The 12,850-nt window shown below is 32.7% G+C and overlaps 1 protein-coding gene across 2 annotated transcripts in view; it reads right to left on the minus strand.

Annotated features, from left to right (window-relative positions):
- STRN (striatin) overlaps window positions 1-12,850 on the minus strand; it is a 165,137-nt gene that overhangs the window by 58,203 nt on the left and 94,084 nt on the right. For both annotated transcript variants that reach the window (XM_007476081.3, XM_001371682.3), the window contains exons 5-7: window positions 9,341-9,508; window positions 7,082-7,211; window positions 1,254-1,389 (exon numbers count right to left, since the gene is read on the minus strand). In XM_007476081.3, the coding sequence (XP_007476143.1) occupies window positions 1,254-1,389; window positions 7,082-7,211; window positions 9,341-9,508 (434 nt within the window). The remainder of the gene's footprint in view (window positions 1-1,253; window positions 1,390-7,081; window positions 7,212-9,340; window positions 9,509-12,850) is intronic.

Raw genomic sequence — 12,850 nt, forward strand, 5'->3', positions numbered from 1 at the left:
TGTATACATCTCCTTCTCATTCTAGTTCAAACCCTTATTACCTCTTGCCTCAACTGCACTCTCTCTGCTCTCATCTATCTTCCACACAGCCAAAGTGATTTTCTAAAGCTAAGAGAAGACTATATCACTATCACTTCTTGGTAACTGCTAAAGGTACTCTACTGACTGGCTACATGATCAAATATAAAATCCTCTGCTTGGCATTTAAAGCTCTTTAAAACTCAATCTCAGCTTACCTTTCTAGAGTCCTTATACACTGCCCCTCCTCTGCATTTGGGAATATTAATACTGGTCTACTAGCTTTTCCTCACACTTGATGATCCATTTGTTTGCATATGCTTGGTCTGGATATTCACAAATTTAAAATCATCTCCCTCCTTTACCTACCCTTATCTCCCTGGATTCCTTTAAGACACAGTTCAAATGACATCTTCTTCCAGAAATCCTTCCTGGTTCACACTCAATCATCCTTTCTAGTGATTTTCATCAAGGGTTACTTTGTATATGCATATATATTCATATATACCACACATAATATTTAGGTACATGTATTTTTTTTATATGAAAAGGGATTGTCTCTTCCAATAATATATAACTTGCAAAAGTATAATCTATCTAGTTCTAGCATCCAATAAAGAATGGAAAAATTATCTTGGAAAGATGTATAATTATGCTAACTTTGTCAGTATTACTTATTTTTGAGACTACTATAAGGTTCTATGCCATAGAAACTATGTAAAAATAATTTATTTTCATCCACAAACCCTGAAAAAAACTTATTGCTTTTATATTACTTGACTTTTTAGAATATTTCTACCACTCATGATAAATTTGTGCAAGATAGTTCTATATCTTGGTTCAAAGTCATAGACCTGAATAAAGTAGATAAGTAGCTACAGTTTTCTGACTTACACTTCTTTCTGCAATCAATAGCAAAAGAGAACTCAAATTCTCTACTCTGTTCTTATACTCAATGAATGCAAAAGTTTGAATCAGAAATTCTATATAAAACATAAAATTCTTTAAAATTTTGTATGTTACATTAAATTTTTTAAATTTTATCAATCACATTTTAAATACATAAAGGAGTTGACAAGATTTTTTTCAAGCTCTGGATATAAAAAGTTAACAGCAAAAAGCTCATAAACTATCAATACAATAAGAGTCCTTGAGAAAGGCTTAACACCAGGCAAACTATCTCTTTCTTTGACTAATTTTCAGGTTCCCCATTCAGAATTATTAAACTTTCTTACCCCATTCTGTTCCATCGCCTGCACTTCTAGATTCTCCGTCTCCTTCATCTGGTGCAACCAAGAAATCAAACTCCTTTAGAGCTTCTTTTGTATCTCGGTCTTCACTGCTATCAGACAACACCCTCTTCCTAACAATCTAATGAAAAAACATATAAAATTAAAATACTAGAACAGAAGGTGAACTTATTTAAATTCAAGTAGATCAAATCCCAATTTAAATCATTACTTTGGAAAAGTCAATTACCCCTCTAAAAATGTGCATTCTAATTAATTAATATATAGTCTGAACACAGTAGTCAATTTAAAGAGATGTATATTTTACATGTAAAAAATGTAGGTAGTATATATTCTAAAGCAGTCATTTAAAAGTTGTTTCCCCATCAAATTTTGCAGCTATATCAGAAAGCTGAATAAGTCAGTTATTTTTCTCTCTCTCCAAAGCTAATCTTAATTGGTATATATGAAATTATTAGAAAGGAACCATTTCTAATTTAAAAGTTAAAAAGAAATTTGAGAGCTCTTTTTGCTGTTACTATATTAGAACTGAGAGGCAGTCTTACATAGTGGATAAAAAGTTTGCCTCAGAACCAAAAAGACAAACTTTCAATTCCTGTTAATTGGCATATACTTACTGTATATGACCCTTATCAAGGCATTTAGCTTCTTTCTGCTCTAGGCCAAGTGTGTCAAACCAAATAGATGGATTCCTGTAGGCCACATATTGACTAAAAGACTACAAATGAACATTTTCTATGTTGTATGTATTTTTATTTATTTTGTTAAATGTTTCCCAATTGCATGTTAATCTGGATCCTGTCACAAAATAAAAGAAGTTTCCCCATCTCTGAGTTCCCTATACCAATGAAAATCCAGATCATGTACCTATATCTAACCTTATATTAGAAAATTTGGGTCTAGCATTTCACTGTTGACCAGTTTTGTATTTTGCACATGCTAGTTTTATCCACAGTTAAAAGAACATCATAAAATATCCCTTGTTTTTCATCTTCTGCTAACACAACAGATTTTGTTTCTAATATACCATTCCCTTATCTGGGGTTTCCAATTAATAAAATTTAGAATTATAATAGAATTTAGAAATTCAATCCTGTGGGCCTATGGAATTTCACACTTAAAATCTTTCACTTGTTTCTTTTGCTCTTCTCTCATCTTACATTTTCTTCCTACTTACAGATATCTAACCTATAACCAACTTTTCTATTTATTTAACTTGCAAAGTAAGCCTTTGAACTTTTAGGAAGAGGCATGGCTTTGAAGACAGACTAACAAGTCTAATAAAAACTATATTACTTCATTGCTACACCCTTTTGAAATCTTCTATGGAGATCCAAATTTAGTTGGAAGACTGAAACAAAACTTAATGCTTTGATGCTGAAAACTTAAAAAAAAAAAAAAGAGTTGGATCACTGACTACCTATGGTTAACAGGTTAAGACCTTTTTCTAGGTTTCGCAATTTTTCTAGGTTTCAGATCTCCAAACTATAAAAAAGATAAGAACAAACACTTTCACAAACTATATCCCAAGGTATAAAGCCGAAGTACAATATAAAATAAATGCTAAAGTCTTTTGAAAAGTGAAAAGCACTCAACAAACGTGAGAAGACATTGTAATAGAAAATCCAATATTATATCTATTAATAAGACGTTTTCAGGGAGTGCTTGGACAAGATATTTACATGTCATTATTTTCAAAAGGCTGTTATAGCCTCCCAGACTCATAGACTCTGAAAGGAATGAGAAGAAATCCCATTTGCTCCCAATTAATTCCTAACATGGTCACAGAATCTCCGAAGGTTTTCAGTAATGAGAACTCTCTTTCATAATACAAGTCATTTTCCTTCTAGTCAGGTTTAACCATTACAAGGTTACTACGAAGAAATCTACTTCCCAACAAAATTCACTCATTATCCGAGTTCTGGTACTTGGACAAACATGGAACAGTTTAATCTTATTTTTTGTTTTATCAAAGTTCTATTCCCTTATTCCCACTAAAGTCTTTTCTTCACTTCAACCCTCCAGCATATGGCATGTTCTCTGATCTTTCTATCCCACCTCCCACCCCAAATCACCCTCTTCTGGATGTACTTAATTTTATTTATGACCTTCTTAAAGTATCACATAAAAAATTATGCACAATACTGCAGATGCAGTCATTTTAACATGGACACTTACTTTTATTGTTAATATGTCCAAAAATTAATTGCCGATTTTAGTAATCTACATAATACTACTGTTTCATCTTGAGTTAATGGTCAACTTAAAATCCCCAAGTTTTAGGAGTTTGTTTTTTTAATGTGAACGTCTTTCATTTCAGGTCATCTCATTCTGCAATTGTATGGTTTATTTTGGGGACCTAAATACATGACTAATTCAAGTAAAATTAACCAACTGCCAAAAAATGTATAATACCCCTCACACTTCTCTCAAGGGAACATTTCTGTGAACCCATCTAAATCATTAGTAAGAGGAAAGAACTAGTGGATCATTTTGTTCTTCATGATAAGAGACAGTCTGCTGAAGTTGGTGCTGTCAAGGCAGTAGACAAGAAGTCTGTTTGGAACTGTTAAAGTAACAAAATCTGCTCAGTAGTCTCTAAAATCTAATTGAACCTGTGCCCTTTCCATTTTAGCCTCAATCAGAGGTGAAAGAATGATCTTAGAAGTATTTGTCTGAAGTAGTCACTTAAGTTTAAAAGTAAAAAACTGATTAATCATTATGATGCATCGGAAGGATATCAGGAAGAATGGTTTGTGCACCATATTTCATGGAAGTTTTAAGTTATTAAAAACTTATTTTTAATGGAACCAACACAGTCAAAATTGAAACAAAAGTTAATGTAGGGGAAAAAAAGGGACAACATTAAAAGAACTGTAGAGTAACTATAAATTCTGCTGGATGACAGAAATTCATTAGTTGGTATCCCCTGAAGTAGTTATGTAATTCACAATAATTTTCTGATTCTGACATTCAAAGCCTTCCACAATTTTTCTCTAAGGAATCTCCTCTACTTTTCTACATAATTCTTTCCTTCATACATACAACATTTTTAGCCAGACAGGATTCTTTCCCTCCCCACCTCTCATGGAGAATTCTCCTGTCTAGGGATCTTTGCTTGCACCATTCTCCACATCTAAGGAGAATACTTTTTCAAACTCTCCTCTTTTCCATTTTTAACTTATATGCACCACCCCCCCTTTCTTCAGAGTCCAGATATCAACTCCTCCATGAAATTGTTCCATATCCTTGCCTCTCAATCTCTTCAATTTCCCAAAGCACATTCCCCAAAGTTCTTTAGTATTTATCATACACTCCCCTGTCACAGGTATTTTTAAATTCAACCCCTGCCTCTCTTTACCCATTAAATTGGTATTCCAAGCACTTACCAACAGAATTTTATAATATCTATCTTTTATATACATACACAAGCTAAATATAATGCCTTGCAAATAATATCAACTGAGCAAATATTTCCTAAGTATCTAATAATGTGCAAGGCTATAAGAAAAACAAAAACAAATCAAACCCTACCCTCAAAAGTACACTTACTCAATAAATACAATGCTTCATTCTTTGTATTTATATCAGTGCTAGCACAGAGCCTGGCATATAGTAGATCTCAATAAATACTTTTTGATTGATTTAAGAGCTTATTGTTTGTTATACTGAATTAAATGTGCTTATTATGCAATTCACATTTCTCCAACTTCTCTATGAGAAGAATATGAAAAATTTCAAATATCTACTTTTCATCAAGGCATCTGACAACTTACATAGTATCTGAACTAATTTTATAATATCTAAAATGGCAATTAGGTTACTTAAAAGTGACTTTCTCTTAATGCATTCATATTGGTTCCAAGTGATCACCTTTTTTTTTAAGTGTTTACAAGTCATTAGTAAGACATTATCCATGAATTTCTTTAATACAGCAATCTATTTTTCAACAAGTATTAACTTTTTCTTATCAATTTATGACCTACCTAAGTGTAACCTAATGTCATGGACTAAATAATCTTTTAAAATTCTTAGTGTAAGTTGCAGATCATATTGTACTTCATGGACATAAGCAACCATCCATCAATAGCATCAGAATTCTCTAATGCCATGACCGAAGGGCCCATTATATCTTAAAAATATGCAAAGCAGTTAGGTCTTCCTATCTCTTTATTCATTGTCAGAATTTTAGTGGTCACTTTGCCCAGCTCTACAAATCCAAATTCCCAGTCTTCATTTGCCTCTTTTAAGCTAAGATAAGCTATAAAATTCCCTGGACTAATTCAAACTATTATTTAGTGGATTTTGATATTTACAAAATTTTAAGATATTTCTCTACTTAACATGAATTTAATGAAAGTTTCTTTTAAAATACATGCACAATGATTTTTCTTTTACTCATTATGTCTTTTCTGATACTGCAGTAGATAACAAAATGTCAGTAGTTAAAAAATAATTAGGATGATCAAGGTAAGGCGAATTACAAACTCCCACCAATCACTTTACTTATAGGACTAAAAGAAGGAATATGAGTGATATGGTAAGCAAAAATAGCAATGGCAATTTGTCAATGACAGTAATAGTGGAAGAAATATAAAAGCAGATAGCTTTCATCTTCTCCTAATAATGGGTGATACTGACCCAGAAAGTTTATGACATGAGTCAAGTGATTATTATGGAATATGCTGCCTCTCCTCTATCTCCTCCCTTTGAATGTATGTAGTTTTTTTTTTGTTTGTTTGTTTGTTTTAAGTACATGGTGAACAGAGAGATGGTTACATAAGCTCTCCCCATTGAAAAGGGTCCTGGTAGCAAGAGGCACAGAGAAAACACAACCAGCATTTTCTGATCCACCTGGAGTCCCTTTAAGCATAAAAATGTTTTTCCATTTTTACTTGAGTAATGACTATACCAGCTTAATTTTGATTTTTATGTTCTCTACACTCACTAAAAGTCTTCAAGAAAACTCGAAAACCACTTGTCAGAATGTTGCAACGAATTTTATTTAATCAAGAAAGAAAGATGGACTATATGTTCTCAAAGATCCTTTCCAACTATGAAATTCTATAATTCTGTAACTATCCGTGTTGAAATCCAATTGTGAGTATGGAACTGTGAAGTAAATAAAAAAGCATAAAAGACAAGTTTTCTTCCTTCAAGGAACTTATAATCTAGTTTGAGAAAAAAGAAATAAAAGTCACACATAGTGACTACCATAAGAACTGCTACGTTCCAGAATCAATGGCAACATTGAGACTAATAACCCATGAAACATCAAACTTCAGAATGTTTTTAAGTATTTGAAGAAAATATTAAATTAATTTCACTTAAAAGCTAGTGAAAATTTAAAAAATAATTTCCCCCATCCAAGTTCACAAACTCTCTGAAATCTATGTCTATGTATTTCAGAATCCCTACTTTAAAGGGTTCAAGAGAGGGAAGGTTCTCTATATTCAATAGTATACAAGGGCTTACACTTGATCAGATGATAATCATATCTATTAGGTACCAGAGTTTCTGCTGTGTGATAACCAGTGACACAATACTGTCACAATAATGTAATACTTAACACTAGTCATCTAGGGATGAACTGAATATTTGATTATTGATAACAGTGAAATAGATTGAGATTTTCAAAGGAAAGTTACTATACCGAGTTTAAGATCTATACTAGTTAAAAATGATTTCACAGGAATTTCTTATAGATCACAGAAAAAACTTAAGGGCCAAAAAGTGTCACGGATTAATGATTTTTACTTCTCATTTATTTGGTTAACTGGATACTTTTATATTTTTTGACTTATATGACCCACCGTTGAAGTATCAATGATGGTTTTCTCTCTCCCATCAATATCATCTTCATCATCTTCATCACTGAAGTCTGCATTTTCAAGGAATTTGAAAGTATCCAGTACAGAGGCTGAATCTGTTAACTCTGGTTTCCTAGTTTAAAGTATACACATCTCAGGTAATTAACAGAAAGTAAACTTCAATGAAAACATTAATCCATGACATTTCAAGTGCTCATTTTATTCTTATTTGCCATGATTCCACACCCCAAATTATCGACTAAAGAGTCTCCTATACAGATGAACAATTTCTAGGAGAAAGGTTTGAGAAAGTGCAATGGAGAGCTGTTCCACCCTACTATATATTTTTCAAATGATTTTGTAGTCACATTTCTTTCATGTCAACATAGGCATAACCACATATGACATTGCCTTAACTGCCATTATATGTTAGAGTAAAACTTTCATTCTACCAATGGACCATCATCTGAGATGCAAATATGATAATTTAATTATGGAATTATCTTCTGAAGCAGTTTCAATCTCTTTTTTTCCCATAGTAGTAAATAGTCCCAACACGGAGAAGGAAGAGTGAACAAAATACCTGTAGTTTCATGTAAAGAAGCCCTTTTTAAACAGAAGACATTTTTTTCATTTATTACTACCCTTTATATCATTTTAATGCTTTGCTTTTTTCCAATAATATTCCCCTTTTCTCCTTCTGTATTGAAGGAAGAACAAAAAGTTTATGTAATCTATGAGAGGAAAAAGTGGTTTAGGGAGAAACAAATGGACAAGGAGTAAAATCTAATCTCAAATTTGTGAATCCTTTTCCTTCTAAATAGGTAGGAAATAAAAATGTATTTAGAAGTAATAAGCTGGTATTAAAAAATCTATATTACAATGCTTGAATCTACTGGCAAGGAAATCATTATCTTTCAGAAATTAATAAGCTCTAGGCTTGAATTCTGTTCAGGAATTGATTAAAGGGTCCCTCAAATGTAAAGGATATAACTTAGTGAAAAATTTTATACTTTGGATGCAAAACATAAGACTTCTTTATCATTGAAGTATTTAGCTACTCTTAGTCTAAATTTTAAAGAATAAATAAATCTCATTCCAAAACTGTATTAATGAAAACTTTTATCCTAATTCAAAACATGGGCTGATTTGGGAAAGGAACTTTGATCCTAGTCAGTCTAAAGAGTGCCTATTCCAAATCAGATGCCCTCCTTTGGAAGTTTCTATAATGATTTTGATTCTGTTCTTGTTGGTTAAGGACAAAATTAGGAATGGGGGAATGAGAATGAGTAAAAACGTAATCAGAATTCATGACTGCAAGGGTTTATGGATACACAGACAACATGTATCACCAGGTCTGGTACCTTTCCTTAAGAACACATTACCATTTTTTAATATCATCTTTCTAAAGAAGAAAGTGAAGGCCCAGGAAATAGATGACATTGTTTCTTTTTGTTACTTCTTAGAGTCTTATTTTATGCTTACCTCTACATTCTATGTATGTCATTAATTAAATACAGTTAGGTTATTACAGCAATTTCTATATGAAGGTCAACTCATATCTCCTCTGAAGATACAGACATTATAATAAAAATATATATAAAATTTCATTGATTTTGTACCTTTTAATTTTAGTTCTAGATCCCAGTATAGCTTTTTCAATAAAGAACAATGAACTACTTTCATATAGGTTTTGTCATAACTTTATATACAATTAAACAGAATTTTGGAGTACCTCTCTGAAAAGAAAATCATAATATACAGTGAATTTTTAATGTAAATAGCTATTTAAACCATGGAAGTTTTATGCTATTTTATTAGAAACAAAAATGAATAAAAAACAAAGAAATTTCATACTTTCATCATTTGAAATGAATTTCAAAGTATTACCTAACAATTTAAAACACAATTTCCTATTAATTTCTTAAGAACATATAGATTTTTTTCAAGATCTTGAAGTCTATATTTAATATTCAAATTTCAAGCACTGTAAAGAAATCTAGATGGAAAACTTCAATCACCCCGGTTAAACAAGTTTCAAAGAATCAAAAGCATACTTAAAGTGATCAGATTAAAAACAATCAATTTTAATCTCCTCATTCTGTCTTCTTAATGAGAAATGGCTAAAATTCAATTCTTCAACAAAAGAGAACTTTAACTGGAGTTTTTCATTAGCTTTCTTAGATACAAAAACGATGGTGACTATTTTTTAAAAGGTGACTATTTAGTATAAACTAAATATTTTCCAGATAAAACACTTACCCAATCATCACAGTTTCTTTAATTTCAGCTTCCACTCCATTTATCACTGACTCCTGGTTTTTTTCATCTTCCCTCTCAGTGACATCACTTGTAAAGCCCAACAAAGCTCGTACCCGTTTTGATTTCACATCTAATATGGTATCTGTATAACCAACCTCCTGAAGATACCTGTGTAAAGGATTCTTAAAATTATTAATAAGATCTCAAATTATATTTTAATATTTAAATTCACTGCCTGTAATAAGCCTAACACAGTATTATACCATCCTAACAAAACATGCTAATAAACCATCATCCAGCTGCAGATGGGGGTTGGCTCTTACAGTACCAGCCTCTAAGGTCACTGAGAAAATCAAAGAACTTAGTAGACAGAATATGTACAATACACTTATTCATTACATTTCTCATAAGGAGACTTTGTTCCTTAAGATACCTAATAGCTCCATTCACTATTAGACCAAGGATAAGATAATATGTTCCTTCCAGATGCTAAAGCTGGATGGTTTTTATTAAAATAAGACATGTTTTTTTATAATGAGATCTAGAATTGCTTCAACAATAACTTTGCAATGGGTGGACATGTCATTTAACTTCATTAACCCTCAATTTCCTCAGTTGTTAAATAGGAATATAATACTTGATAACCTGCAGGGTTATGAAAATGCTTTATAAACCTTAGAGTGGTATAGAAACATAAGCCATTATTATTGCTAAAATCCTGTCTTGGGACATAAGATGAAGGTAGGAGACATAGTAAAAGGGACAGGCACTCAAGAAGTTGTCTAGATCCAGTAATCTAAGTGGAGTCATTACAAGAATATATTTCATTATCCAAAACTTTGTTACAATAACTAAAACATATAAGAAATAAAGATGTCAAGATATTCTATTGAAGATGGCTGTCTGAACAAGAGGGAAGCCACCCAGTCCCCACATTCCAACCAAGGTCATCACAGATAAAAAAAAATCAAAAAATTAAAAAAGAAATTATATTAAATCTCTTTGTCCAACACAAAAATGCACGAGGTCAGTCACAAGCCCAAGGATAATGGAAAAGGAACTTACCAACAAGTAGAGTGGCCTCCCAGATCAAACAGATTACAAGTGACACTATATGGCGTGTAAGAGTTGGTGTACAGAGGCAGAAAGGGTGGTCCCAAGAAAGGTCTACAGAAGTGACTTTAAAAGCTTCAGGGGACAGGGGGCAGCTGGGTAGTTCAGTGGATTGAGAGCCAGGCCCAGAGATGGGAGGTCCTGGATTCAGATCTGGCCTCAGACACTTCCTAGGTGTGTGACCCTGGGCAAGTCACTTGACCCCCATTGCCTAGCCCTTACCACTCTTCTGCCTTGGAACCAATACACAGTATTGACTCCAAGATGGAAGATAAGGGTTTAAAAAAATTTTTTTAATTAAAAAAAAAAAACAGAAGCTTCAGGGGACAAGTGGGATTAGTGTACAGAGCAGCAGTGCACAGACCTAGACACACTAGGCTCAAGGTCCTTAGCATCCTGACCTATTATGCCATAGAAGGTCCTAAAAATCTATTAATTAATTAATTAATTAACCTCAAAAATTCAAGTAAACCTAGAGAGAAACGCAGGGAGGGAAGGAGGGTAGAAAGAAGGAAGGGAGGGAGGAAGGGAGAAAGAAAGGGAGGGAGAGAGGGAGGGAGGGAGGGGGGAAGAGGGAGGAAGGGAGAGATAAAGGATCAAAGAGTGTAAATATTAAATAGTTCCCCACAAAGAAGGGGCAAGTATTTCTGCAACCAACAATTCTGTAATCCAAACATAGATTTGGAATTAAAAGTGGATTTTCCCAAAAGTATTAAATGACTACCTAGAAGAAATTAAGGAAAAGCCAACAAATAAATTACTGAACAAGTTGTGACATATGACTATTATGGTATAGTAGTGTGCTATGAGCCAGATGCTTTCAGAAAAACATGGATTTGTATAACTGATGCAAAATGAAGTTAGCAGAACCAGGAGAACATTAACAGTACATATACAGTAATAACAATATTGAATGACTATCAACTATAAATGATTTAGTTATTCTCAGCAATACAAAGATCTAAGACAATTCCTTAGTACTTCTGACAAAAAAAAATGCTATCCACCTACAGAAAAAGAATTCATTGAGTCAATGTAGGCTGAAATATAGCTATTTATTTTTTGTGAGTTTTGTTGGTCTGTTTTCTTTCATGACATGACTAATATGAAAATATGTTTTACATGACTGTCCATACATATAACCTATATCAAAATAATTTCCTTTTTCATGAGGAAAGGATGGGAGAGAGCAAAAGAATTTGGAATGCAAAATTTATTTTTTATTTAATTTTGTCCTCCCAATTATATGTAAAAACAGTTTCCAACATTTTTCAAAGAATATTGTCTCAAATTCTCTTTCCCTCCTACCCCAACTTTCCAATCTTCCTCCCCTGTAGGGATGGCAAACAATCTCATATATATTTTAGATGTGTAATCATGTAAAACAGTCCCCCCTATTAATTCTTTTGTGGAAGGAGACTCAAATTAAAAAATTAAGAAGGAAAGCGAAAGTTTGCTTTCATCTGGATTCATTCAATTATTTTTCTCTGGAAGCACATGGCATTATTATACTGCTAAGAATAGCCAAGTTATCCACACTTGATCATTCTACAATATTACTGACAATGTTCTCCTAATTCTGCTTATTTCACTATGCTTCAATTCAAATAAATCTTTCCAGGTTTTTCTGACTTCCTGCTTGTAATTTCTTACAGCATAAGAGCAGTAGAGTCATATACTATAACTTACTCAGCCACTCCCCAATTGATGGTTATCCCCTCACTTTCCAATTCTTTGCCTACTCCTGAAAAAGAGCTACTTTATGCATTTTTGTGAATATAGGTCTTCCCTTTTTTGTTTTTTATCTCTTTGAAATACAAATCTAGTAATAATAGTACTGCTGGGTCAAAAGATTTACATTTTTCAAGCCTTTTGGGCATAGGACCAAATTGTTCTCCAGAATGATAGAATCAATTCAAAACTACCCTAACAGGGCAGTAGTGTCTCAATTTTCCTACATTCCCTCACAAGTTTTGCCATTTTCCTTGTCTGTCACAATAGTCCATTTGACAGATCCATGGGGTGGTACCTCAGAGTTGTTTTAATTTGCATTTCTCAAATTAATAGTGATTTAGAGCATTTGTTTGGGCAAGACTATAGAAAGCTTTAATTAATTTGTCTGAGTACTGCCTGTTCATATCCTTTGTCATTTATCAACTGGGAAATGACCTATTCTTATATCTTCATTATCCATACATTTGAGAAATGAGGCCTTTATTACAGAGACATGAAGGAAATTTTGCAGCATTATGATTACTGTGTATTACTCTGCATCCTATTTCCCCGTTTAGTTTCTGTCTACCATCTCCTCAAATTTTCCTTCTTTTCTAGCTCTATTCTCCCTTCTCTTCCAACTTTCCTATAAGGCAACATAGCTTTCTATACCCAAATGGTTGG

The sequence above is a fragment of the Monodelphis domestica genome, chromosome 1 (assembly GCF_027887165.1).
Source record: "Monodelphis domestica isolate mMonDom1 chromosome 1, mMonDom1.pri, whole genome shotgun sequence".
Classification (NCBI taxonomy): Eukaryota; Metazoa; Chordata; class Mammalia; order Didelphimorphia; family Didelphidae; genus Monodelphis; species Monodelphis domestica.